The sequence below is a fragment of the Nothoprocta perdicaria genome, unplaced genomic scaffold, assembly GCF_003342845.1.
Source record: "Nothoprocta perdicaria isolate Ctin4 unplaced genomic scaffold, notPer1 scaffold_157, whole genome shotgun sequence".
Classification (NCBI taxonomy): domain Eukaryota; kingdom Metazoa; phylum Chordata; class Aves; order Tinamiformes; family Tinamidae; genus Nothoprocta; species Nothoprocta perdicaria.
The window spans coordinates 134,450-162,089 of record NW_020454727.1 but is presented as its reverse complement, the minus strand read 5'-3'; the positions used below and the strand labels follow the sequence as shown (position 1 = coordinate 162,089).

At 63.4% G+C, this 27,640-nt stretch overlaps 1 protein-coding gene across 8 annotated transcripts in view; it reads left to right on the top strand.

The window, feature by feature from the left end:
* Positions 1-26,942, top strand: part of TCF3 (transcription factor 3) — a 41,252-nt gene extending 14,310 nt beyond the window's left edge. The window contains exons 3-19 of one of the 8 annotated variants that reach the window (XM_026035204.1): positions 6,975-7,048; positions 7,457-7,550; positions 11,251-11,318; positions 12,531-12,660; positions 13,745-13,794; positions 16,213-16,315; positions 16,395-16,534; positions 16,654-16,780; positions 17,598-17,659; positions 18,240-18,318; positions 19,696-19,769; positions 20,139-20,342; positions 21,068-21,191; positions 21,622-21,784; positions 22,266-22,504; positions 25,409-25,553; positions 25,739-26,942. In XM_026035204.1, the coding sequence (XP_025890989.1) occupies positions 6,975-7,048; positions 7,457-7,550; positions 11,251-11,318; positions 12,531-12,660; positions 13,745-13,794; positions 16,213-16,315; positions 16,395-16,534; positions 16,654-16,780; positions 17,598-17,659; positions 18,240-18,318; positions 19,696-19,769; positions 20,139-20,342; positions 21,068-21,191; positions 21,622-21,784; positions 22,266-22,504; positions 25,409-25,551 (1,874 nt within the window). In that variant the 3' untranslated portion in view covers positions 25,552-25,553; positions 25,739-26,942. Of the gene's footprint in view, positions 1-6,974; positions 7,049-7,453; positions 7,551-11,250; positions 11,319-12,530; positions 12,661-13,744; positions 13,795-16,212; positions 16,316-16,394; positions 16,535-16,653; positions 16,781-17,597; positions 17,660-18,239; positions 18,319-19,695; positions 19,770-20,138; positions 20,343-21,067; positions 21,192-21,621; positions 21,785-22,265; positions 22,505-24,930; positions 25,158-25,408; positions 25,554-25,738 lie in introns of all 8 variants that reach the window. The other 7 variants (XM_026035205.1, XM_026035207.1, XM_026035203.1 and 4 more) reach the window with 7 other exon arrangements.
* The last annotated feature ends 698 nt before the right edge of the window (positions 26,943-27,640 follow it).

The following is a 27,640-nucleotide window of genomic DNA, read 5'->3' as shown; positions in this document are numbered from 1 at the left end:
GAACAGGACACGAGCGACTCCGGGCACGCCGCTGCCCCTCGCAGCCCACGGGAGCCCTCGGCCCTTCTCCCCCATGCCCGGGCAGGAACCTGGTGGCTTTTTTGTTCTGTTTTCTTGAAATAATTGTAAAAAAAGCTGAAATGGGGGGACTGGGCGCCTTTTAGCCAAACACATGAAGCGAGCGAAGGCCCCGGCGAAGGGGCGCGCGGGTCGGGCCGGAGCAGCCTGCATCCATGCGGATATTCCAGGGCACGAGGGCGCCAGGAGCCCTCGGTGAGCATCCCTGTCCCTGCGGCAACAAGAGCCGGCTCTGCTCTGCAGGAGACCTCGGCAAGGGTTTCCCGGTGCCAAAACGCTCACGGATCCGCCGGGGACGACAGTGGGTGGCGGAACCGCACAGATGGGGTGGAGGCGGCTTCTCCCGGGGGGCGGCGCTCGGACCCCCTGCTCCGCAGGGCGAATCCGATCACAAAGAGYGGCCCCCGATGCTGCCTAGAGCCCCTCGGCTTTCCTGGAAAGGTCCCGGCGCTTCCTTAGGCTTTGTGCCCTGCAGAGCTGCGGGCAGGAGGGGCAGGGACAAGCCCCGGGATCCCGGCTCCTCCCTGGCCGGTGGGAGGAGCGCCGGCTCCGGAGGCTCCGGAGGCGCCGACTCCCACTGCCGCTTGCTCCGTGGACATGGCAGCCCTGCGCCGGCGGCTTCGGGGTAGGTCTTCCTGCCAGGAACCTGGCAGCACCGGGAATTGGGGGGACAAGAAGTGGCGGGCTGGAGCACGGAGGGGTAATTCGCAGCACAGCGGCAGCACCGTGGCCCTTGCCGGCTCTGCCGGGGATCCCCTCCTCTTCCTCACTGTGTCCCTGCCTCCCGGGATGCGGCTGCGTTGGGCACGGACGGGGTCTCCCTGCTGCTTATGGCCCCATGGTACCCGCTCCGCAGGGACAGCCCCTCCGGCTGCTGCTTCTCTGCCCTTCCCAGGGCATCCCCCAAAGGATCCACCCAGGACCCTAGTGCAGAAGGAGGCCACAGGCACCCAGAGCGGGAAGGCTGGGCAGCTGGGAGCCTGCTCTGGGATAACGCAAAGCTGCTGGAGAGCGGAGGCGTCTCCGAGCGCGGGCCCCAGGCCGGACCGGCTGGGGATTCCAGATGGGAATATCGAAGGTGCGGGCGCAGGTGATGCCAGCCCATGGCAGAGTTTTCTGCTCCGCAGGCAACTCGTGGGGCGGTTCCGTCCGCAGCTTTCGGGAGATGCTCTTGAGTCAGCTCGGCGGGCTCCTGCGTGTCCAGATTTAACTCACTAAGAAACCAATTTATCCAAACTCATTTATTCAACTTATCCCAACTTCCCCACTGGTGCCAGCGCTGGGATGAGACGGGCTGCGCTCTGTGGCATCCCGGGGTCGCCGGCAGGYAGCTCCGTGTCCTGTGGCTCCCGCCGGCTCTCGCGACATTCCCTGCTCCGGGGCAGCAGCTCCCGGAAAGCGCAGGGAAGGCCAGGAGAGAGACAAGGGCCGCAGGGACCTGTTCCCGGAGCCGCGAGCTCCGCAGGGCCCCCATGACCGGGAGCTGCTCCGCGCAGGCGCTGCAGCCGCTGCTCGTTGGCCACTCGCTCCTGCCGTGGGCGCTTGGACAATGAAACTGGCAGCAGGGAAACGGGAATTTTTGTTTCCACTCAGTGTTTTTTCTTGGTGCTTTATGTCTTTGCACTCACGGGGTCGGCAGCACAGCAGCCTGTTCTGTTTGGAAAGGGAAAACCCGAATCCTTGGAGCGCTCTGCGGGTGAGCAAGCTTGGAGCAGGACATCCAGGCATCTCGGTGTTTGTCCGGGAAGAGGGAGAGCTTCCCGGGAACGGGGCTGGGTGGGAATGACGGCGGCGCCATGCAGAGGGAGGGCCACCCCTGCCCTGCGTGGGATTTAACCTAGGCATGTTCAGGGCTGTCCCCAATCCTGGCGCCGCATCCAGGCTCCGGCCGAGGCTGTCACACCAAGATGGGAATGGGAATTGGAAGCAGGGGACAGGCTGATGGAATGTYGCGAGTGTTTGTGTGAGCCAAAACACGGGATAGGGAAGGTGCTTGGAAGTGGTGCACGTCGGATACGGCCCCGTAATGCAGCGGGAGTGATCGATGGCAAACGCAATTGCTCAGGTATCTGGCAGAGCCCTAAAGAGGCCACATCTGTCCTTAAGCTGCTCTTGGGGTAAATGTGTCCCAGTGCTGCCTGGCGTGGGCTGGGTGCCRTGAGGATGAGAGCCGGGGAGGGAAGCGCCGCCCCAGCGTGATCCTTGCCGGGATTCGGGCTAGCTCCTGGGATGCCCTGGCACCTGCAGCACTTCCCGCCTTGGAAAAAAAGGGGGAAAAAGAACAAAAGGTCTGTTGTGGCAACCGGGCTGTCGCGAGCGCCTGCAAACAGAGCTGCAGCTCCCGGCGCCGCTCCGCAGCTCCCTTTCAGGAAGTTTTCCTCATGGTGCCGGCTGATCCTGCGGCAGCTCCTCCTGCGGGGGGGTCAGCGGCRCGGGGCATCCCTGGTCCCACGGTGCCGGAGCCGGCGGGATCACGCTCGGGAGCCGCGCCGGCTTCTGTCGGCTCCACATTCCTCTCCCGCTCCTTGTGCAATGGGCTCGTTTTTCCTCTGGATCCAAGGAAGTTCGCCTTGGAAGCGGTGGGATTGTGAGGACGAAATAAACCTGCTAAGTGATAACATAAGTGATAAGCATAAGTGATAAACCCGCTGCCGACGTCCGGGTTTCCCAGTTTATTCTCTTCCCTCCCTCCCGTTGTTCTTTGTCGCCCTGCAGCTACTTGGCTCTAGTTGGGGCTCGCGGGTAGCACCATCCCCACCACGGATTGCTCGGCCGCAGCACCCSAATTTGGGGCATTTCAATTAGTATTTCATTATTATCGCTATTATTATTATTATTGCATATTCTGGCGTTTTTGGTGTTGTGTATTATTATTATTATTGTTATCGTTATCGTTATTATTGCATATTCTGGTGTCTTTTGGTGTTGTGGATCCTCSCTGGGCTTCCCGTCCTTGCCGGCCATGGCGCCCGCTGCCCGGGGCTCCGTGGGTGCCACCGGGCGGGATTGATGCTTCCCTGGCGCCGGTACCGGCTCTCTGGGCATCCACACCATGCCCAGACATGGGAATTCTGCGTTTCCGTGCACGTCTCCCACCCTCCATCTCTTCATCGCCTTCCTCCGCCCGGACCGGCTTTTGGGCTCAGTGTAGCAGCAAGGAGATGGGGGCTTTGCCAGCTCGGCCCCCAACCTGCTGGAAAACCCACTGGAATCCCCCCCCCCCCCCCCCCCCCCCCCCCCCCCCCCCATCCCGTTTTCCCAGCGCTCGGCTTCTCCAGCCCGCAAGGTCCCTTGGCAGCAGCGCTGGGGACAGGCCAGACTGGGGCCGAGATTCCCACTCTGGCTCTTGGAGCATCTTGGAAAAGGGATCCCCGAGCCGCCGTCCAGGTGCGCGGTGCTCCTGCCAGTGCCCCCTCCTAGTTCTGAAGAAGGAAACCCTATGGATATTGTTTGGCCGGGAAAGGGAAGTGAGCGCATGGAACGGGCCCGTCCTCCGCGCCGGCCGCTCCGCAATCTGTTTTTTCCGGTTTCTGGGCTGCTCTAAACAACCGGGCTGGGTTCGTGGCCCCGCTCCAAGCCCTGGGCTCCGGCTCCACTGGCTCCCGCGGCGACTCCAGGTGACTTCTGCTGCTCCCGCAGCGCCCGCGCGGCCCCGCACCTGGGAAGGGAGCGGGACCACGAGCCCTGGCCGGGAAAAACAGCTCTGCRGGGCCCGACTCTAATTGCTAGTCGCCTAATTTTATTGATTTCAAATCCCTTTTAGCGGAGCTCCTGCTCTGAGGCTGATCGCCAGGGCGATTAGGCCCCAAAGCCGCTTAATTTGGAAGTGTTTATCGGGCTGCCTTCTGTCACCTCCGCTTCGAGTCAAACGGCGGCGGCGGCGTCTCCCTCGGTGCCGGCTGCGCGCGGGGCCGGCCCAGCCCGGCGCTCTGCTCCGGCGGCCTGGGCAGCCGCGTCCCACTGCGGAGCATCCCGAGTGTCCCCTGCGGAGCATCCTGTGTGTCCCACTGCGGAGCATCCCGAGTGTCCCCTGCGGAGCATCCTGTGTGTCCCACTGCGGAGCATCCCGAGTGTCCCCTGCGGAGCATCCCGAGTGTCCCCTGCGGAGCATCCTGTGTGTCCCACTGCGGAGCATCCCGAGTGTCCCCTGCGGAGCATCCCGAGTGTCCCCTGCGGAGCATCCTGTGTGTCCCACTGCGGAGCATCCCGAGTGTCCCCTGCGGAGCATCCCGCGTTTCCCCTGTGGAGCATCCGGTGTGTCCCACTATGGAGCATCCTGTGTTTCCCTTGCGGAGCATCCCGTGCATCCTGCTGCAGAGCATCCCACGTGTCCCACTGTGGAGCATTCTGAGTGTCCTGCTGTAGAGCATCCCATGCATCCCGCTGTGGAGCGTCCCGTGCATCCCACTACAGAGCATCCCACATATCCCAATGTGGAGCATCACATGTGTCTTCTGCAGAGCATCCCGTGTGTCCCCTGCGGAGTGTCCCACTTGTCCCCTGTGGAGCGTCCTGCTTCCCCCACCCGCCTCTGCCCAGATCGCTCTGGGGACCGGGGTTCTTTCCCAGGGCAGCTGGAGTGGGCACCTCTTCAGGGGCATTTTCTGGGCATCCCKYGCGCRTGGCCTGGGAGCAGCGCACGGAGARCGGAGCAGGAGGGGCCGTAGGACCAGGGCGCCCCGTGTCGCCCATCGCCACCCCACGTGGGCACGGAGCCCGGGGCTCCACGTGCCCCTCGGCTGCCGTAGCCTGCAGGGAGACACCCACAACGGGGCAGGAAGAGCAGAACCCAAAGGAAGCTCCCGCGTCGGAACCCAACTGGAGCCAGAGTTCCCTTCCGGATCCCCCTTCAGCTCCAGGGATACGCGGAAGGGATCCTGGAAGAGTGGGTYGCGCGGCCGCTGGAGACTTCTTCCGAATCTGCCACTAAACTCGAGCAGATGCTGATCGCCCGCGCCGGGAGCTKGTGACGGGGCTGCTCCCTCGGCTCTCCCGGGCTCCGCAGCAAAAGTCATTTGAAAGAAAAAAAAATTGCTGTCTGACAGCTACATCTTATTCTATTAGTACATTTTAATTAGAACACGAGCAAGAAATGCATTATGAATATTCATGATGAGGGTTATTAAAATGCACAATTAATCTGTGCGCTTTTTTCTTTTTTTTAATAACTGTATTAATGGAAGGAGGCGGCTGTTCCTTTTTTGGCGTTTTCCGACTTGGAAACGTGCCTCGGGTCGCTGGGAGACGCGGATCCGCGAGAGGCACACGGAGCTCGCGGGAAAAGGCCTGGGATGGCGGGAGCGCYGAAGGACGGAGGGGAGAAGGAGCCTTTTTGCTGCCCCCTCGCAGTGCTTGGCACCACCCGCTCTGGGCAGCCCTGGCAGGGCTTTTCCCGCAGGGATTCTGCCCAAAGCCCCACGCTGGCCTTGCGGGCGCCCCCCACGTCCCCTGCGCGACAGCCCTTGGCCATCGAAGGTGGCCGCAAGGGGCAGCTCGGGAGTGACCCAGTCCCGCGAGGAGGACGGCACGGGATGGAGCCGGAGCCGGGGGGATCGCTGCCCGCCCGCCTGCCGCGACAGTGAGCGCCGCAACGCCCCGAAAACACTCGTGGATGCCCAAACGCCCCGAAAACACCMGTGGATGYCCAAACGCCCCCAAAAAAACCCTGGAAACGCAAATGCCCTGAAAACACCCATGGACACCCAAGCGCCCCGAAAACACCCCTGGAAACCCAAACGCCCCAAAAACACTTGTAGAAGCTAAAACGCCCTGAAAGTGGCCACAGAAGCCCAAACACCCTCAAAACCGCCATGGAAGCCAAAACTCCTTGAAAATGTCCGTGGAAGCCAATACACCCCGAAAACACCCGTGGAWGCCCAAACTCCTTGCAAATGTCTGTAGAAGCCAATACACCCCGAAAACACCCGTGGAATCCAATATACCCCGAAAACACCCGCGGATGCCCGAGCGCGGCTGGCGCGGGCGGCGCTGCCCAGGGCACCGGGCGAAGCACAAGTTTGTCCTGGCAGGGAGGAGGTGGCGGAACTGGCAGTAATTCTCCCTAGGATCCGAGGTATTATTAGAGGCTTATCCCTGCTCTGCACAGTAATCACATTGGAAATTTTTGATTAGAAAACAAAATCTAAATGAGGCGTATGAATATTCATGAGGTGTGGAGATTAATATGCATAATTATGCAAATTAGACAGCAATTAAACACCAATTCTCGGGGGAAATGATTAACACAAAGGCACCGAAATAGAAGGCTGTAATTTGAAAGAAGTTTCTGGTTAAATGAGCAGTAAGGGGAGCGGAGGAGGCGGCTCCGCGGCGTGTTTGCCATGATAATCAGTGGGGCTGAAGCGCCGTCCGGGGCGCCCCGCTCGCTCCCACCCAGCCCCGCTTTGCAATCACCCGCCAAATCGCCGGCTCTCCAGGCTCTCGGTCTGTGGCTTGGAAAGGGCAAAAGCGCCGGATCTGGGGGTATCCGCAGGGAGCCTGCGCTTGGAGAGGTGCAGGAGGGCCGGGAGCCGCCGCAGCCGCTCGCTGATGCCGCAGGGCCCTGGTGCAGCCAGAGCCTGGGGGTGTCTGCAGTGAAACCCCCTTGCAAGCGTGGCCGAACGGCGGCCGAAGCACCGCGCGGTTCTGGAGGCTGCTCTGACCCTTTGGGTGCCCTTGAGTGCCTGGGGAAGGTGGACGCTGCACCCCTGGTCCTGCYGTGCGCGTCGTGGCACCGAGCGGGAAGGTGCAGGCAGCGCCAGGGCGGCTCTGGAAGCGCTTTAGTAATGAAAATACCCTCGTGTTTGTGGAAGGAAGAGTTCGTTTTGCGAGAACACCTTTGAGGCTTTGCTGATAAAGCGAGAGTAACCTTTGCTCTTCCTGTTTTTTTCCCCTAGGTTTGGATGAAAGACCGGGATCAGGTTCCTGGGGAACGGGAGATCAAAACAGCTCCACGTTTGACCAAGGAAGGGTAAGGACGAAGCATAAACACGGAGGCCAACAAAAATAAACGGGGCTTTGAGGAGCATTTCCCAGCCCCTGTGCTTGGGCCGGGGTGGGTTCCACGCTGAAAGAGGGGTTTTCGCCCCGTTTTAGATGGGGGACAAGGTGGCCCTCGCCTGGGGGACATCGCTGACGGATGAGAGGTTTGGAAGGAATCCCGGCTGCGACAGCTGAAACTGGGGCCTGAGGAGGGGAAGGGCGGGAGGACACGGATGTGGTTGAAATGGGGCTCGAACAGATGCTCCCGTTTTGCCGGGTCTGCGACCCGTTCCGCAGCGGCACCGTCCCCTGCCCGGGCTGGCGCTGCGGTGGCCACCGACCGGGCCTCCCCGTGTCCTCGCGTGGCCCTGACAAATGTCCCCTGTCCCTCCAGCAGAACTATGGTGAAGGGCCCCACTAYGGAGAGCACCGGGAGCTGCCGTCTCACAACAGCCTGTCCTCCTCGCCGTTCCTGGGGCCGGGACTGGTGGGTAAGTGCCACGGATCCCTGCTCAAAGCGGGTGGCGTTGGACACGGTGAGCACCTGGGCCGGCCACAACCGTCCTGTCCCATCCAGCCCTCTCCAGAAGGTGCCGTGGAGGCTGTGGTTGGAGGCTGCCGCGTGGAGGCTCCGGCAGCCCCACTCGCGTGCAAGGACGTGGTTCTGTGTGTGGAGTGACACTGCCCTGTGCTGCGGTGGTGGTGCCCATCCGCAGGGCCCCACGKAGGCTCCGCAGGGCAGTGGTGACACTGCCCTGKGCTGCGGTGGCACCGCCTGTCCCCAGGGCCCCACGGAGGCTCCGCAGGGCGGCGGGGCCCCGGTGTCCCCGCCTGGCACATGTTGCTGTGGGGTGACCAGAGGGAGCTGGCTCGAGGCCGTGCTCGGARGCGGTGCCAACGCGCAGGTGCCACCGCCTCCGTCCCCGCATCCTCCCTCGCTGTGACCTTCTGCGGGGCCGGGGAGCTGGGCGCAGAGTGGGGCGGACGTGGGGACTTGTCCCTGTGTCCTGCTCGGGCTGAGCCCCGTCCTGCCCCTGCGTCGCACAGACCGGGCTCCACCCGGTCCCCTTTGCCCGGTGCCTCCCCAAACTTGGAGGTGGAAGGGGAGATTAAGAACCAAAAACACCCATCCCAAAGGGCTTGGAGAGCCCTAAGGGCGTTAGGCAGGAACTGGGATGAGGCCTCAGCAGCTGGCGCTGCGGGACATGCGAGGGCAGCGCAGCGGAGCCGGGAATTGCGTCCAGGGCAGAAAAGCCCCACGAGCAGCAGAGGTTCCTCCTGCGGCGCCGCTACTTGGAAAGGGGAAGCGCGGAGCGGCGGGCAAGGAAGCAGGTGTCCGCGCTCTTCCTCCTCGCGCGCCGCGTCCCGCTCCCCTCCGCGGCGGGCGGACACTTGGAATTTCCCCCGGGGTCCTGCACGGACAGGCAGAGCTGGGCTTGAACCCAGCGGTGCCGCCTGGGRCCAGGGCCTCCGCTGGCGCCTGCAGCTCATCCCGAGAGCTGGGGCTGAGGCACGGGGGGGCCGGTGCTTTGGGGCGCCCAGAATCCCGGGCTGCTCCCAGAGGGCCCGTCCAAGCAGGCGGCGGCTCCCGTTGGGTGCTTGGGTGCTCCTGGGGGCTGCATCCCCCCGGCGCATCGCGCGTGTCCGCGTCGTGCTCGGCTCCCAAACTGCACGTGGTTGAGCTGGAAAACACCGGCGCCTGGAGCAGATTCCGGAATAACTAACTTTGGGGGCCAAAGGAGGAGCCCGGAGCAGGTTTCCCCTTCCCGCTCTGCTCCCCAGGTGGCTGCAAACGCTGCCGGAGCGGAGAGGACAAGTGGAGGTGAGAGGAATGAGGCCGGGGGCTTGCCCGCCGCTCTGCACGTGGCAGCAGGAAGCCAAGAGGAGGGAAGCGGACGGGAAACGTGGCGAGGCTGCCTCTGGTTTCCAGGATTCCCTTTTTGAGGGGAACCAGCTGGGAAAGCTGACGCTAACGGGGTGACCTAGTGGAACTGGTGAATTTTAAAGCAGGAGGAGGCAGAGAGAGCAGATCGGGGCTGTCAGGTGCTTGGGATAGATGAAAGATGCACGGACTGTTTTCGAAGCCCTTCAGAATCCAAATCTAGATCCGTTTCTTACTGTTTTTCAAGGGGGATTCGAACCCCCTGGAGGAAATATTCCAAGGGGAACGTGGCCTATGCCGGTTGTAGCGGGAGAGGCTGAGCCGAGAGGGCTCTGCAAAGAAGCCCTGGGTTTTGGCTTCCCTCGTTAGCCGGGGCACTGCCGCAGTGAGAGGAGCCCCGGAAAGACGGACCCAGGAATGCAATTCCCGAGGGAATTGTCTCACCTTTGCGCTTCTCCCCAGCAGCGGGGTGCAGGGAGCATCGCAAGGTGCCTGCATCACGCTGCAGACCTTGAGTGGGATTTCTTCTTAAAAGTCCCCTTTTTTACCATTCGTCTGTAGTGGAGGCAGGGGGGGGTTGTTTAAACAGTGGGGAAGCCAATAAGCCCTAAGAGATTTCCTTCTAGTAATTATTTAGTAATTAGCTGCTTCTCAGGGAAGGCCTTCTAATCGTGGGGGTAGCGCGGGCAGTTGGGCTCTTCCTGGCCAGCGGATTTAATCTGGCTACGGGTGGGGCTTGTTAATGCTCCCCTTTTTTCTTTTTTTTTTCTTTTTTTTTTCAATTTTCCAAGTTAAATTTGCAATTTTTCCGAGTTAAATTTGCATTTTTTCCAAGTTAAATTTAAAGTTTTTCCGAGTCAAATTTGCAKTTTTTCCGAGTCAAATTTGCAGCATTTGCTGCCCGTCCCGTTAGAGCCCCGCGCAAGGCGCTCGCCCGCCCGGTTGGCGGCAGCGCCCGCGGGGCCGACGGCCTCTTCCTCGTAAAGTCGCCTCCGTGGTGCCCGACGCCGCGCAGACCAGAGTGGCCAACAGGTTATTGCCACCGAGCGAGCGCTTTGTTCCTGACGTGAGTCGAGTAAAGCACAAAAGGAGAAACCTCGGAYGAAAGTCACAGGTTTGGGGTATTTTTTTCCTTTTTTTTCTTCTTTTTTTGGAGGAATATTGTGCACATTTGTGCACATTTACTCTGGTTTGCAATCTCTGTTTTATTTTCCCSCCATCAAGCGTGTGCCAGGACCGCCTGGTAAGAGGTGCGGGGCTTGGCCTGTCCGGCCGGCGGCGCAAGGAGCCCTGGCGCTCGCTGACGGGCTGCTCCGGAGGGAATCGCTCCGGTTTTGCTCCCGTTCGGAGCRATCACGCCGGGCCCTGGGGCGCAGCCCGCGGAGCTATTTCCATCGCGCTGCTGCAGCAAATATAGCAGCTAAGAGCTTTAAAAATTAGGTCATTTAAGAGATCCGGCCTCTGCCGTCCTGACCTCCGTTTACTTAACGCTTAAGCCTCTGAAAGGAAGTGGGAATGGGGAGTGGGAAGGTGAGGAGGGTCCAGCGGTACTCGGATCCTTCCTGGGCTCTCGCCTGGCAAAATCCTTTCTCCCATCTCCATCCCCAGCGGCACCTTCCGCTGCAATTGTGGCAGTTAAAAGCACTGAGCAGTTCCTGGCGTGCTTGCAGACACGCAGATTTTTACCTTTTGTGCAGAAGTGCCCCATTCCACCCAAAAAACCATCACATGTTGCATTGGGGAGGAGGAAACCCCAAAGCCAGGGGTGGTCCCAGAATCCCGGCTGGTGCTGGCTGCTCCGCAAGGATGTTTCCGAGTGGAATCATCCCAACCAGTGCTCCTTGCTTCCTTCTCCTCTCCTTCCCCCCRTTTCCCCGGAACCGCTATTTGCGGCAGCGCGTGGGTAGGGCGCCGCTCGGCACAGTTCCCGCGTGGGAGCTGCTCCGGCCGGGAGCAGCGCCGGGAAGGGAGGCAGCGATTCGGGTTCTGTATCTGGGGCAGGGCGGGAGCCCCTGCCCGGCCCGGGGGGTTTCCCTGCACCCAGAGGGCTTTGGGAATTCCTTTCTTTGTCCGGATCAGCGGCAGCCAGATTCCATGGCCGCAAGCGCTGCCCCTCGGGGCGGCTTTTCCATGGCCTTTGCCGGGGGAGCCGCTGATTTCGGGACGAGCTCTTAGCCGCCCTTGTTGCCTCTGCGGTAACGGGCGGAAAAAGCCACATTTTGGGGGTGCCTCTGCCCCTCYGGGCTGGCAGCAGGGTGAAAACCTCCACGTCCCGCTCAAAACGTGGGGTTTTTGTGTCCCCTCTCCAGGGAAGAGCAGCGAAAGAGCCTCCTACTCCACGTTCGGAAGAGACGCGGCGATGCCGGGGCTAAATCAGGTAACAGCGCCAAGGGTTGCAGCGCTCGCTGCTCGGAGGGGAGAGCTCGGGAACGGGAACAGGGACCGGGAAGTCACCTCAGGCCTCGCATCCCGCCTCCGTGTCCCACATCCCGGCTGCCCTGCTTTGCATGAAACCTCCCAGGGACCAGAACATCCTCCTTGGGCACAAGGGGCCTCGCGCCGTATTCCCTCTTTAGGGATGGATCCGCATCCTGCTGCGGCATCGCGTGGCAGTGGCCTGGCCCGAGGGAGGGTCTGTCCCCCGGGACCGGCGTGCCCGTGGGCACCCGCCTGGCGCACGCTTTAATTGTGCACGAATTTGTCATCGTTCCCTCTGCTCTGCACCGAGGGTGTCTCCTCGGCGGGAGCAGCTGGGCCGGCTGCCCGTGCCAGCGCGGGTGGAATCCACCCCTGAAGCTGCTAAAATGCAAACGGGCCCGGTGCCAAGGCCCTCTTTAACGTGATGGTTTCGCGGAGCTTGGGCGGGGGAACCGGGGCCCAGGGGAGGTAACCGGAGCAGGGTGGGCAAATGGCCCTGCCGGCGGCGAGGGGCCCGGCCGCGCCGATGCCAACGGGACACAGACCCCTTGTCACCCTCCAGCAGTTGTTGCTCCCCTTCCCGGGGCCGTTTCAACCTGCTTTTCCACGAAAAGAAATCCCCAAAAGGGCTGCTGGCAGGTGCTTTGCACATGCACCGCTCCCTGTGCGGGCACGTTCTTCCCCATCCKCAGCTCCCTTCCAGGGGGTGGGAAAAGCCCTTTTTTCTGCAGGAAAATGCCTTAAAACGCACGCGGCGCTGAGGCGGAGCGGGGCTGCTGCTGCGGCTCGCGCGGCTCCCGGCTTTCCCTGCGGCACGCAGGAAACCCGAGCGCGGCAGCACATCGCAGGAATGTCACCAGCTGCGAGCGCACGGGCTGCTCCTTCCCTCCGCGAGCCCTTGGAAAGCGGCCGGGTTGCCCCTTGTCCGAGAAGCCCCAAATCTTCCTTTCCTGCGGTTTATCCCCCTCTGAAGGTGGATGGGAACYCCGCTTCGGCTCCCTGCCAGCTCCCCAAAATGTCAAAGCGGGGCCTGCRGCTCGGGCTCAAGGTGCCCGCGGCRGCTTTGGGTCTGTGGGTGCGTGGGGTTTGTGCCAAGGCGGCTGCAGGCCGGCGCGGGGCGCGTTGCAGGGCTCCTTCCCACCACCAACCTTCTCCACGGCCTTTTTTGCAGCCCGGATTCCTGCCCGGCGAGATGGGCATGGCGAGCCCCAGCACGCTGTCCCCCACCGGCGCCAAGGGGGGCTCCCAGTATTTCTCCTACCCCAACAACCCCCGCAGGAGAGGGGCCGAGAGCAGCCTCGGTGAGTGACACACCGGCCTCGTGTCCCCAGCGGAGCCAGTCCCCCTGCAAAACGAGCCCCCCTGCTCCCAACGAGGCTCCAGATAGGGGTGCCCCGAGCCCCGACGAGCCCCAGTTCTCCAAAACAGGGGGTCTCCGCTCCCTCCCCGCCCCGGAGCCGCTTCTCTTGCTGCTATTTTGGGCTTTCCCCAGCAAACGAAACCAGAAGCAGCCTAGCGGGACGTGCGTTTTTTTTCCAGCTCTTTTCAGAAAAACGCATCTGCTTTGATACTTGAAAGTTAATTTGCTGCTTTAAAAATGTCGCCGTTTTCAGGTTTCAGCCTGGGAAATGCATTTTTTGTTCTCCTTTTTGGTTTGCACTGGCTCGTCCCGGGTGTTGAGTTTCTCCTGCTCAGCTCCCCCCGGGCGGACTCGCCCCCCTTGCCCCTTCCCTTCCCCACATGGGGCTTTCCTTGCTTCTGAGCTAAAACAGAAAGAGAAACTCCCCAGTTTTTAACCAGTGCTTCCTCTTGGAACACTCCTTCTCCCAGCACCACCCGGATATTTCCCGCCTTCCTCCCCAAAACGCGAGGTCTTCCCTCCGAGCCGGAGCCCGGGCAGGGGAGCGCGGGAGGACCGGGCCGGGCTGATGCCCCCTTCTCCTAGCAAGGCCTTTTCCCAATTAATTATTTTCTAAGTCACAAATGAAAACACAAACCCATCCACGTGTTTCCTCTAATTCTGGGCAAATTGTCTGCAAAACAAAAGATACCTCTAGAAAAAACTCACCAAGGGTGGATGTTTTTTACGGGCTCGGTGGCTTTGGGAGAGCAAGCGCAGCCCTGCGCTCCTTGCCGAGCCCGGAGGGAGAGGGAGAACTCCTGTCTGGCCGGGTGAAACCCGCCCGCAGAGCGGGACGAGGGCTCGGCAGCACGAGCAGAGCGTCGCCCTCGCTCCTGCGCTCCGGTGTCGCCCCTGGGTGCTGAGGGCAAATCCACACGTGGGGCGCCGGGCGGGTTTAGCTGCCGCTCGGTGCCTTGTCCCCCCGGTGCGTTTCGGGGAGCTCCTCCCTCCAGTCTGATGCTCTCTTGGTTTCTCTCCACCAGATGCGCAGCCCAAGAAGGTCCGCAAGGTGCCCCCGGGCCTCCCCTCCTCGGTAAGTGATCCCGCATCCCGCTCCAAGGGGCTCTGCCCTCTGCCGTAGGGACCTCCCAGCTGCTCCTCATCCGGGTGGCCCTGCGCTTGCGGGTTTTGGGCTACCAAGGACAGAGGGATCGCGGAGGGAAGGGAGGATGGGAGCCACGTCGGGACCTGCTGCCGGGGACTCTTGGGGTRGAGCTGGGAATCTCGCCTGCAGCCGGGAAGGCCGCGATGCTCTGGAAGGAGCTGCTTAATAGGAAAAATTCCTATTGGACTGGGAATTGTTCCCGCACCACCTCGGGTTTCCGCGTGAAATTGGGAGCCGCTGGGCGCCATGTGGGGCGGCCGCCGCTCCCAGCAAATGGCTGTTCATTGGCCTCGGGTKTCAAAGGTGAGGGAGGCGTCAGGCCCCTTCCCGCGGGATGCAGCGCGCGGYGCCTGCAGGAATTCCAGCCGTCTCCGTGCAGAACAAGGGGCTGAGGGGCGTCGTGGGCAGCGCTCGGCCTGCGGCCGCGGCGCCCGTCGGGGGAGCCAGGGCGGCACAGCAGGGCRATCCCAGCCGGTGCGGGGGCCAGAGCCCCCCTTTCTGTCAACCCTCCACGAGGAGCGGAGCGGGGCCGAGGAGCGCGGCGGGACCGGCACAGGATGGCAGCCCAGCCGGKGTCCGCCGGCAGCTCCGGAGCATCCGGCACGGCCCCCGCTCCGCTGCGGACGGGCTCAAAGCAGGGCCGCCATCCCCGTGGATGCTCCCGCTGCGGCGGTGCCTGCGGAGGGCCCCAATGGATGCGGGAATGCCAGTGGATACGCAGGGAGGAGGGACTCGGAGCCAAACGTTGTGAGCCCCCCGGGACCCGCGGCGCGTCGGGGGCCCCGCGCAGCTGCCGCCCGCGCTGGCCGCGCGCCAGCGCTGCCAGGTGCCGCGGGGCGCTCAGACGGGCGCTGCTCCAGGCCCTGGCTCCCGACACTTAATCAAATTAGAGGAAAAGGCAATTTGCCGATCCGTGTTCCTCGCGGCCGCCCCAGCCCCGCGCGAGCCCCCAAGCGCAGCACCAGGGCACAAACGCTTCCCGGTTTAGTTTTCCAGCATGGGGCAGCTGTCTGCATCTATCCACATTTTCCCTTCCCCCTTTCCATCTCTCTCTCTTTTTTTCTTTTCCCTTTTTCCCCCTCTTTTCATTTCCCTTCCTTCCCAACCAGCTCCGCGGTGCAAACACCAGGCACCGGCAGAGGAAGATGCTCCCAGGTCACGGCAGCCACTGGCTGCCCTCACAACCCAGGAAAACTCGGCAGGGGAAAGGCCTATTTTTCCCCTTTTCTTTGTTTATTTTTCATCCCTTTTTCCTTATCGATGGAATAAAAAGGCAGAAATTTCCCAGTTTTCCCTCTCCTGCCTCATCCCACTGGGATGTCAGGAAGGGGAAACTCAAGGCAAGTTTCTCTTGCCAGGCGGGCGGCGCGGCCCCGGCGCCAGCCTCAGCTTTCGCAGGTTTTTAACCAAAAAAGCAGCCCGGTTTCGGGATGAGTCGGCAATGATGCAAACAGGCCCTGTCAGGGGCTCTCACGTAATTTCGGGTGCCATTTCGGTTTCTTTACGCATCGGATTTCTACTTAAAACCTAGGTGTTTTCACGCAGCCTTCGGTAAAGGCTTTCTAGGATGGGTTTAGTTACTTAAAAAAGAGAGAGAGAAAAAAAGAAACCACGGCTTTTTTTTTTTTTAGTGCTTTAAGTGCTGCTAAATAACACACCTGGGTGGCACTGCCCAGAGCTTGATGGGAAGCTCCATGAGCGGAGCGGAGCGCCTCCCATCAAAGCAACTGCTCCGCTTCGAGCACCCTCGTTTTGGGGTCTTCCCAATGTTGGGTTTTGCCTCCTTGGCTCCAGAGGGTCTCCCTGGAAAGGGGTTGAAGCCTGGGGTCCTAAGACCTCTGGCCGCCATGGGAGGGTGTCCCTCCTGCCTCGCTTTCCCCTGCTGCTCCTGCGCGGAGGGAAGCTGATCCCTGCAGATGGTTTGGGAAGCCRAGCACCTCCCGGATCCGGCCCCAGCCCCTGGACGCTGTTGGCTTCACGTCCAGAAAGAACTGCTCTTGTGGTCACCCATCAAAATCCTGACCGCAGAAAAGGGAGCTGGGGAGCTGACAGCGCTGCCGGGGCAGGGCCCTGGCGGGAGGGCAGGGGGGCATCGGGGCTCGAGATCCACTTTCCCTGGGACTCCCAGCGCAGCCCAGTGCCTCTCGWGCGGGTCCAGGGGACACCGTGAGCGGCACAGTTGGGCATGAGGGGCCRCGGGTTTCCTGCCCGGTCTGGGCTCTGCTCCATGGCCTCCCTTGGGCTCGGCCGCTTCCTTCCCTGGGCTCCCGTGGGAGAGGCCGGACGGGGGCTCTGCGCAGGCTGGGGTCCCCGCGCCCTCCTCAACGTCTCCCCTGCTCTCTCCAGGTGTATCCATCCAACTCAGGTGATGACTTCAGCAGGGACCCGGCCGGATATCCCCCCTCGAAACCCGCCAGCACTGTGTACCCCGGAGCCTTCTACATGGCAGGTCAGGCCCTGGCCCGCGGCGGCGGCGGCGGCTCCGCGCGGCCCCGCTCACCGCTCACCGCTGCGCGCTCGCCTTGCAGACGGGCTCCACTCCTCGCCCGACCTGTGGAGCTCCCCCGGCGCCATGAGCCAGGCGGGGTACGGGGCCATGCTGGGCAGCTCCTCCTCCCCGCTCCCGCAGCCCGGCGCCTTCAGCAGTTTACACCAGCACGAACGAATGGTACCGTGTGCGGCGCCGTCCCCGCGCGCGGCCTCTCCCGGCGGCACCGCGGCACGGGACGCGGCGGGCGCTGCAGCCCCGCAGCCTCTTGAGGGCTTCTCCGGCGCTTCTCCCCGCAGAACTACCAGCTGCATTCAGGAGAGGTCAACGGGGGGCTGCCCTCCGTGTCCGGCTTCTCCTCCGCCTCCACGCCGTACGGCGTCTCCAGCCACACGCCGCCCATCAGCGGGACGGACACCATGATGGGTACGTGCGGCCCGGCAGCTCCAGCTGCCCCAGTGCCCCCTTCCTCACGCTTCCCTTTGCCCCATGGCCAAGGTGCGGGGATGGAGCAAGGAGACCCCGACCCTCCCTCCATGTCCTGTGTCCCGGACACAGGCCTGGGCTTATTCCATGCAGAAGAGACTCAGGTTCCTGCTRCTGGATAGCCAGGCCAGGGGAAGCCTGCAGCTCCCTAAGGAGCTTCCGAGGGTTTGCGCCTTGCCTGTCAGATCTGGAATGAGACTAGGAGCAGTGGAGGAGCCACGGGTGAATGAGGGGTGGGAAGGGGCTCAGCCSGAGCGCGGGGAGGGGTGAGGAGCTGTTCGTCCCCATGAGGAATGGAAACCTTGGCGCCCGGTTCCAATGCCGCGTTAACCCCCGAGCGCTTTTGTCTCCAACCCTGCTGAACCTGTTACCAAACCTGTTGCTGCAGTTCCCTGGCGTCCCTGGGAAGCCACGATCCTGACCGATCCTGACCGTGKTGCGGGGACAATCCGTGTTGGGAGGAGGGGATCGAGGGGCTCACGGTGCCCCAGGCCGCGGGGGAGGCGGCGGCCCCCGCCCTGGCCACAGCCGGGCCCCATCCCGGAGCGCTGGGAAAGCCGCGGGATGCGCGTGCCCTCCTGCTGCTCCGAGCAGAGGGAAGCGAGCTGCTTCCCTCTCCGTGTTTCCTGTCCATGTGCAAAGAGGAGCAGTAAAGGAGAAGCTTGAGGCGCAGAACCCATGGCCAGGGAGGGCTCGCGCGGCTGGTGGTGGGAGCAGTGTCCGGGGAGCGGGCACTGACGCCTCCGTCTTCTCCCAGCAGGGACCCGCGGAACCACGGCCGGGAGCTCCGGAGACGCCCTCGGCAAGGCACTAGCTTCAGTAAGAGCTGCCCTGCGTGCCGGCCTCCTCCCTGTCCCGGCCTGGGGCTCCCTGCTCCATCCTTCCCCGGAGAACGGGGACCCTCGAGGCAGGCGCAGGGAGGAGGTCACGAGAACCTTGGCGAAACCGCCCGCCCCAGAAACACAGCAGCTTCGGGGGGGTGACACGGGGTYCCCCCACGTTTTATTTCACCTGGGGGCTCTGTGCTGCCATCCTGCACCCTGGGGCTGCGGAAAAGCCGCTTTCAATGGGAAACGGAGGCAGCGGCCATTTAAAACGGCTGATGCAGCCCCATGTGCACCAGCCTGGCACTTAATTCTGAGCGCTGGCAGCGGGACACGCGGGTCCAGGGCTCCCTACTCCCAACGGAGGGTGCCCAAGGGACACTCCAGCCCCAGGGATGGCGACAAGGGGACAGAGAATGTTGTCATTGGGAAGGCAGAAGGRAAGGATGCGAGCATGGGGACGCGCMGGCCGGGAGGGTAGCAGCGGGGCGGGAGTGGGAAGTGCCAGGGATAGTGCCCTCTACGGAGCCCCAGGGCTGGGCGATGCTCACCCTGCCACACTTCTCTTGCTGCAGATTTACTCCCCGGATCACTCTAGCAATAACTTCTCCTCAAACCCCTCCACACCGGTCGGCTCCCCTCAGGGGCTTGCAGGTAGGTGAACGCCCTGCTCCTGACACGGAGACCTTGGAAAGATTTCCTTCCAGGAGGAAGCAGAGCGATTTCCACCCTGATTTCCAGCCCCGCCATGCTGTAAAAGTCAGAGCAACCCCCGGGGCTGAGGGACGGAGCCTGGGAGCAGCCAGGCCCTCTGGCTGCCTCCTCGCCCAGTCAATATAAATGTAAAGCCCTGGTGAGGTCCGGACATGGGCAGCGTGGGCAGCCTGTGCGCAGGGGCGTGCGGCCCCATGCAGCTCCCTGCAGCCCCCACAGCCCCATGCAGCTCCCTGCAGCCCCACGTGGCCCCATGCAGCTCCCTGCAGCCAGTGCAGCCCCATGCAGCCTCTGTGGCTCTGTGCAGCCTCATGTGGCTCAGTGCAGCCCCCTGCAGCCCCGCGCGGCCCCTCACAGCCCCGTGTGGCTCCCTGTGGCCCTCTGCAGCCCCTTGCATCTCCCTGCAGGCCTGCACAGCCCTGTGTGGCCCCATACAGCCCCACAGGGCTCCCTGCAGCCCCACATCGCGCCCTACAGCCCCTTGCATCTCCCTGCAGCCCCACACGGCTCCATGTAGCTCCCTGCAGCCCCTTGCAGCTCCCTGCAGCCCCTTGCAGCTCCCTGCAGCCACACGGGTCTCCCTGCACCCGCTTGCAGCTCCCTGCAGCCCCACAGGTCTCCCTGCATCCCCATGTGTCTCCCTGCAGCCCCACGTGTCTCCCTGCATCCCCACGGGTCTCCCTGCAGCCCCACGGGTCTCCCTGCGGCCCCTTGCAGCTCCCTGCAGCCCCTCGAGTCTCTCTGCAGCCCCACGGGTCTCCCTGCAGCCCCTTGCAGCTCCCTGCGGCCCCACGGGTCTCCCTGCAGCCCCACGCAGCTCCCTGCAGCCCCATGTGTCTCCCTGCAGCCCCACGGGTCTCCCTGCAGCCCCACGGGTCTCCCTGCAGCCCCACGTGTCTCTCTGCAGCCCCATGTGTCTCCCTGCAGCCCCACGGGTCTCCCTGCAGCCCCACGGGTCTCTCTGCAGCCCCTTGCAGCTCCCTGCAGCCCCACGCAGCTCCCTGTGGCCCCTTGCAGCTCCCTGCAGCCCCACGTGTCTCTCTGCAGCCCCACGTGTCTCTCTGCAGCCCCTTGCAGCTCCCTGCAGCCCCACGCAGCTCCCTGCAGCCCCACGGGTCTCCCTGCAGCCCCACGCAGCTCCCTGCAGCCCCACACAGCTCCCTGCAGCCCCACGGGTCTCCCTGCAGCCCCACGCAGCTCCCTGCAGCCCCACGCAGCTCCCTGCGGCGCGGCACGCCGGCTCCAGCCGCGCTGGCCGGGCCTGCAGCCCCACCTAGCGGCTGCGGGCCCCGGGCCGACCTCTCGCCCTGCTTGCAGGCACGTCGCAGTGGTCGCGGGCGAGCGCRCAGGGTGCCTTATCTCCCAGCTACGAAGGGAGCCTCCACACCTTGGTAGGTGCCGCCGAGCCCTCTCCCTGCCGCTCTTCTCAGGTGTTGGGGTGAACGGCTGAATAAACCCTCTCTGCAACTGCGAAGGGGTTCAGCAGACCGTGGGGAAGCACCTTTGGGTGCCGCATGCCGCCAGGCCAGCGCCGAGCGCCAGCCCCTTGGCGCCTTGTAGCCTGGTCCTGCCTTGCCCGTTTGCCCTGTTTCTGCTGCTCCTTGCAGAGCAGAGTCCCTTGTACAAGCCCTGGCCGTGCCCTTGCCCTCGGAGCCGGCCTCTGGCCCTGCTGGGACACTGCTTGTCCCCGTATCAACTGCCTGGCCGTGTGCTTGAGCTGCTGCCTTCGCCCGCCCTCACCATCCTCCCCCTCCTCGCAGCAGAACAAGATGGAAGACAGGTTGGACGAAGCCATCCACGTGCTGAGGAACCACGCGGTGGGCCAGACGGCCCCCATGGCCAGCAACCACGGCGACATGCACGGGCTGCTGGGCTCGGCGCCCGCGCACAGCGGCACCGTGGGCGGCCTGGGCCAGCCCTTCGCCCCGGCCGTCATGTCCCTGGGGAGCAGGCACCCGAGCCTGGTGAGTGCGGGGCCCTTGGTGGCCAGGGGGACGTTTCTGCTGTTGTGAGCAGCCCTATGGGGTGCAAGTTTAGCTTGGCTCGACTGGGACACATTTAAACGGGAGCCCGTGGCTGGGCCGCCCGGTGGGTGCAGGCACCCGAGATCCCCAGGGTTCCTGGAGGCCGTTCCCGCGGCACCACGTCCCGCTCTGCACGTGGGGATACTGGTACCTGAGGGCTGGTTGTGCTCCAGACGCCCCCGCGGCTCCGCTGGCGAGYGGCCCGGACGCAGCGAATGCCCTGGCATCCCCCTGTGAACGTGGGCATCCGAGCCCGCTCTGCGGCACCCATGGGGAGGGCGCCCCCAGGAAGGCCTAGGCTGAAGCGCTGCTGCTCGTAGGGTCCCCAGGCACTCAGGGCTGGGTGGTGACCCCTGGACAGCAGCACCCATGTGGTGCCATCCCACCTGCACTGCTCGTATGGCCCCCAGGTGTGCAGGGCTGGGCAATGTCCCCCAGACAGCCGCACCCATGCGGTGCCATCCCGTCTGCACTGCTCATAGGGTCCCCGGGCACTCAGGGCTGGACTGTGCCCCCTGGGATGGTGGCACCCGCGCGGTGCCGTCCCGCCCGCGCTGCTCGTAGGGTCCCCAGGCACTCAGGGCCGGGCTGTGCCCCCCCGGATGACGGTGCCCGCGCGGTGCCGACCTGCCCGCACTGCAGCTCACGCTGCTCCTTCGCCGCAGGTGGCGGGCGGTCACCCCGAGGACGGGCTCTCCGGCGGTGCCAACCTGCTGCACAACCACGTGGCGCTGCCCTCGCAGCCCAGCGCGCTGCCTGACCTCGGCCGCCAGCAGGACACGTACAGTGGTGAGGCCGCCCGCGCGTCGCGCCCGGGCCCTTCTGCCACGCGGGGGCCGGGGGGGTCGCGCCTCAGAGCCCCTTGCATGGGCTTCTGCTTTGACCCACGGGCTCCCGTCCTGCCTGCCAGGGCTCCTGGGCCCTTCCCTGCCGGGACGGAGCTCAGGCTCCAGCTCTGCAGCACGTGGGACCTGGGAGGCGGGTTGGTCGGGCCGGCCGGACCCAGGCACCCCACGGCCCCACGAGGGCCTGGAGCAGCGCGGCTGTCCTGGCTTCCTGCAGCCTCCGTGTGCGCGGCGCCGCTGCGGGAGCCCCGGCTCTGCAGGGCCTCGCGATCCCCGGCTTCGGCTGCTGGAGCYGGGGACTGGAGCCAGCACCCCAGGGCCCCCCATGCTCTGTGCGTCGGACACCTCCAAYGTGCGGCTCTGGTTCCTCACAGGCTTGTCGGGGGCGCTGGGGCGAAGCAGCGTCTCCTCGGGGACCAGCGAGATAAAGAGGGAGGAGAAGGAGGACGAGGAGAACACCTCGGTGGCCGATAACTCGGAAGAGGAGAAGAAGGAGCTGAAGCCGTCGCGGAACAGAACAAGGTGCTCTTTGAACAGGTCTCTCCCTTYGCTTACTCTGTTACTGTTGGGGCTGGGCTCCGGCTGCAGCCAGGGCACCCAGGGCAGCGCCCGCTCCTTCCTCCCGCCCTCCTCTGCCTCCTCGGGCACGGCTGGCCAGCCGGACCCATGGCAGCAGARCAGGCAGAGCCTCTGCAGTGCACAGGCTTGTCCCCAGCCCGGCCAGCGTGTCCGAGAGTGGCACAGCTCTCCCCCACACCTCCTGGCCATCRGGACAAGCCCTGGATTTGGGGTTTTTTTTTTTTGGTGGTTTCTCTGTTAAAAAAAAAAAATGCAAAGAACTAAGAGCCAGAAGAAGAGGAGTCTGAATTGCTTGTCTGCAAAGTGGCTGCGCGTCGCCGTGCGCGGGGCCCCGGGCCGGCGCTCGCTCTCTGAACATGTGTTTCTTTGCTGTGAGTTGACCAGTGCTGAGAGTGCACGCGAGGAATGTCCCTGTCTCGTTCTTATTTTAAACCATTAGTCAAGATGAGGATGAGGAGGACGATCTTCTTCCCCCAGAGCAAAAAGCCGAGAGAGAGAGAGAAAGGAGGGTCGCCAATAATGCCCGTGAGCGCCTGCGGGTCCGTGACATCAACGAGGCCTTTAAAGAGCTCGGACGCATGTGCCAACTGCACCTAAACAGCGAAAAACCACAGACCAAACTGCTAATCCTACACCAGGCCGTATCAGTCATACTGAACCTGGAGCAACAAGTTAGAGGTCAGTGAGGGTCCCGGAGTGGTGATATTTTACGTATCTGGTCGGCACGGGGCTGTCTGTCTGTCTGTCTCCTGTGACACGTGCTGTGGTGCCTCGCACTGTCTCTCTGCCCGTGGCCTTGGGTTCCCAAGGTTGCCGATGCCTTTTTTTGTTGTTGTTTTTATTTTTTTCCCGTTTTTGTTGTTTATTTTTCCTTCCTTTTTTTTGCATCACTGCTGTTCTCTTTGGTTCCTCGCTGCTGTCGCGTATGCTGCATGCCGGTCCCGGGGGGACCCGCGCTCCCCGCATGCGGAGGCTGCTCCAGCTTTCGCCCAGATTTGCAAAAAATAGCAAAAAAAAAAAAAAAAAGCGACAGGAGGGGAGGCAGAAGTGACGTCCCTCCAAGGGCTGCTCCCTTCCTCCATGCCCACGCTAAAGGGCATCCGCTCCGCYGGCGCTTCCAGGGCTTTGCCGGGCAGCTGGAAAACCCAAACCATGGGTGGCCAGGCAGGAGGCTGCCGGGCTGTGGGATGGAGAGCCGGAGAGCCGGGAGCGGCGCGGGCAGCTCCGGCGGGAGCCGTAACCCGCAGCGCGGTGCATGCCCGGCGCCCGTAACCCCCTTCTCTCTGCAGAGGCTGTTGTCACTCGCGCCCGTGGTTTGTGCCTGGCTCTGCTCCTCTCTGCTGGCCTCTGCTGTTGCATTGATGTTGGAGTCCTTTGTGCCTCTCTTCAGTTTGTAATTTTTTGCCTTTCATAACATGTATATTTTTTCCTATCTCTTTTTATTTAAAAAAAAAAAAGCCTTCCCCTTCCTTTTATTYATTTTATTTTATTTTTTTGGTTCTGTTCTTTCTGATCTCCTACAGACAGTCCCCAGCCGTGACCTCTCGGTGGTCCCACTCTCTACCTTGTACTTGCTGCTTGCTCACCAAGACAGAGCCCGGGGGCGGTGGGCGGGCAGGGCCAGGCACAGTTGGCACTGTGGTCACTTTGTGGTCACTTTGGTCTCCCACGCTTGTCCCTTTTTAACCCCTTCCCGGCCGCAGCGCAGGGGCTAAGGCGGCCTCCGGCCTCCCTGCGCTGCGGCCGCGTGGTGGGAGAGGAGCAGGAGAGGGCCCTGGCGCTGGGCATGGAGCYCAAGCGGGCACCTCGTGGCCACCAGGCAGCCAAGGAAGGGGAAGCAGCAGCTCAGCGGGGCTGTGGGGGGACAGGCCGCCCTGTTTCACGTCCCACCCCGGTCACTTGGGGGTCCCAGCTTTGCCCTGCAAACCTGGTCGCCCCCACAGCGCTCACCTGCAGCTGGAGCCGGCTCTGTCCTGCCCGGCTGGGACAGGAACCTGCCAGGAACCTGCCGGGAATCTGCCGGCCTTCGTGCCGAGCAGACGGGAAGGAGCCGGGTTCCTGCCCAGGCGAGCGCGTGACGGGGCCGGGAGGGCGGCAGCCCTTCCCATCCCAGCCGGAGCATCCTCGGGGCGTCCCAGGGACGGTTCCGTGCGGTGCAGGGGCACCCCGAGCAGCGAGGGCCACAGGAAGGGCCAGGGCATCAGGAAGGGCCACAGGCAGGACCAGGACACCAAGAGGGGACACAGGCAAGGCCAGGGCATCAGGAGGGGACACAGGCATGACCAGGACACCAAGAGAGGACACAGGCAAGGCCAGGGCATCAGGAGGGGACACAGGTGGGACCAGGACACCAGGAGGGGACACAGATGGGACCAGGGCACCGAGGACCCTCCATTGGGCACAGGCTGCCCCGGGCAGCCCTGGCCTCCCCCCGCRCCGCTGGGCACAGCCAGAGGCTCTTCCCCCCGGGAAGGCTTCGCTTCCGCGGCCCCCCTTGGCTGAAGCATCACCCTGGAGCCGCAGGTCGCGCAGGACCCTCTTGGCGCAGCGTTTTTCCTAGGAGAATTTTTGCTCTGGAGGAGAAGGTCGTCCGTAAATTGGGGTGCGGAGGGGCCGGGCCCGGCGGGAGGTGCTGCCAGCGGGGCCCTGCCTGCCCTCCCGCTGCGCGGGACGGTGCCGGCGCCCGAGCTCCGACTCGCCCCGTCCAGGCTGCCCTTCAGCCATTTGGCTCCGCGGAAAGCCCCGGATGGAGTTTCGCCCTCCGGGACTAACYGAGGGTGCCAGGGCCATTTTGCCACAGATGGGATTTTTGCAGCAAATCTTCCCCAAACRCCAAGTTTGCCTGTGGCAGCAGTGGGGAAAAACCCCAGTGCGTTTGGCCTGAGCACCCCGGAGCTTGGGCCGAGAAGCCGGGCGCCGTGGCGGGGAGAAGCCCCCGCGCCGGCGCTGGCAGCACCTCGGGGCGCCGGCGGCACCATTGGCTCTGCGGGCGCGAGGCCGTTTGGGCCGTTCGCAGCGGACACCAGGAGCACTCCCAGCACGGCAACCAGGCGCCCCCGTGTCGCTGCACCCCCTGACTAACCCCTGTGGTGCTGTGAACCCAGCAGTACAGACGAGGCCCTGTCACTGGAGGACAAAGATCTGAGGGACCGGGAGAGGAGAATGGCCAATAACGCCAGGGAAAGGGTGCGTGTGCGGGACATAAACGAGGCCTTTAAAGAACTGGGACGCATGTGTCAGATGCACTTAAAAACGGACAAAGCGCAGACCAAACTGATCATCCTACAGCAAGCGGTGCAGGTCATTCTGGGCCTGGAGCAGCAAGTACGAGGTATGGACCCGGCGGCCAGGAGCCTGGCGGGGCTTGCGCCTCCCCTCCCGCGCGCGGCCCCGCAGCTCCCGTGCCCGCCCCGCCGCCTTCCCGCGGGATCCGGCGCTCCCGCATCCCGCCGAGCAGCTTTGGAGAGCTCGGGGCCGGCCCCAGGGCGCTGCGGACGCGGATGCGGGGCGGCCGCCGGCCCCGCCGCCCCTCGGTGCCGCCGCCGCGCGCCCCCAGCTCCCCCACTGCTCTCTTTGGCCCAGAGCGCAACCTGAACCCGAAAGCCGCCTGCTTGAAGCGGCGGGAAGAGGAGAAGGTGTCCGGAGTGGTGGGAGATCCCCAGATGACGCTCGCAGCTTCCCATCCTGGTCTAGGAGATGGTCACAACCCCGTGGGACACATGTGAAGGTACCGCCCCGGCGCGGCGCGTCGCCCCCGGTGCGTCGGTGGGAATTGAGCTGCTCGTGCCTTCCACCCGCACCTCAACCCGGCTGCTCCCGGATGCGCCGTCGGGAATCCATGTATTCCCCGCGGGAGCGGCCGCCCGGGCGCTCCGTGGCCCTGACGCTCCCCTGTGTCCCGTTTCCTTGCAGCTCCTGTCGTTCCTCTGGGATACAGAGATGCGCAGGAGGAGCAGACCCTCGGCGTGACCTGCAGCCTTCCCGAACCATAAACTTTAGTACTGCAAATACTGACACACGTGGACRGATCCCGGCGTGACGTAAGGGGTGGAAAAGCGAAACGAAAAAAACACTTTTTTGTCAAAACGAAAACAAAAAATTGCCTTAAGTATAAAGTGCGGAACAGTCAATACATATCACTCAGTTAGGAGGGGTGGCGTGTTCTCTTGGCTTGTTCACAAGCAGCCAGCAGCAAAATTGTGCCTAAGCTTAATATTTCTTTTTTTTTAAAAAAAAGAACATTAGTTATGAGATTTTTTATGTAGAACAAATAGCGATGCCTTTTGGGTTTTTTTTTAGCTTCTTTTGCATATGTTTTGTAAGCAACGAAAAAGATTTTTTTTTTTTTGTATAAAAAAAAAATGTCTTGTACCCCCCGCCCCTGCTTTTCTGCTGCTGTTTCTATAGTTAACGTTGCATCTTTAGGATCAACCAGAATATTAAAATTGTATTAAGAGAGACTGGATATAAAGAGAGGAATTCTCAGATTGGGCTCCGAAAGCCACTAAAAGCGAATGTAGCCCCGGCAAGGGGGGGTTTCCTTGCCTGGCTTGTACCTTCCATTGCAAACAAGCACCAAACCCCCGTGCGGATTCAGCTCTCCGCTCTGGCCGCTTCGGCTTCCACCGAGGTTGGATGAGAGCAGCGTCCCGGCAGCGCCGGCTCCTGCCGGGCCCTCTCCGAGCCCGCGCTCCACACGGGTCTCCCGGCGGATCCCGGAGGCCGGGATGCAGGAGGCGAAGGCGCGAGGACGCGATCGGACGGGCGAGGAGCAGCGAGGGACCGGGGCTGCCCGGGAAGCGACACGGAGCAAGAATGTCTCCAAAGCCTCCTCGGAAGCGGCGTCAGCACCGTGGCCTTGCCAAGGGACACGCTGGGGACGTGGCCGCCGGCACCTGGGCCCCTCTCCCGGCATGGGGGCAGCGAGTGTCTTGTCCCAGCGAGACGCGCCTGGTGGCCGAGCACAGACAACGTTCCCGTCTCTCCGAGGGCTTCCCRGTGCCGCTGCACACAGCCCCTAGGAGGAGGCCCTGGCAGCGCCTGCAGCCATGCCGAGCGGACACAGCTCGCGCCGGGAGAGCGTTGGAAGGGCCACCGAGCGCTGGGAGAACGTCGGGAACCACTTCCGAGCACCGGGAGAGCATCAGAATGGCCACCAAGCGCCGGGAGAGCATCGGAATGGCCGCAGAGTGCCGGGAGAGCGTCGGAACGGCCATCAAGCACCGGGAGAGGGTCAGAAGTGCTGCCGAGCACCAGGAGAGCGTCGGAACCATGTCCGAGTGCCAGGAGAGCGTCGGGAGTGCTTCCGAGCACCGGGAGAGCGTTGGAAGCGCCGCTGAGCGACAGGAGAGCCCCTGTGGCTGAGGTTTCCGCTGCAGCTGCGGAGGCGCCGGAGGCTCCCGGCTCCCTGAGGCTGCCGCTCCCGTGGGCACCAGCCCCGGTGCCCGAGCTCCCGCTCGGCCGTTGAGCCGCGTGGACCCGGCCCTTCCAACACCTCCCTCAGGCTGTTCCTCCTGCTCGGGACGTGGATGAGGGCTGAGCTGCGGGGCGGCCCGTGGGGACGGTGCGGGAGGGGACAGCGCTGCCCACGAGCCGGGCCCCGGCGCTCCGGGATCCAGGATCCGCGCTGGGAAAGAGGCTGTCGGGAAGAGGTGGCTTCAGCAGCAGCACTCGCRCTGCGGCCGGGATGGCTCCTGCCGCTCCGGCCTTCCCGCCGCCCCTGGTCCAAATTCTCCCTTCCGGAGGACCAGGGAAGGGAGGGAGCAACGTCCGAGCTTGGAGAGCGTGAAACCATATGGAAAAAAAAAAAAAAAA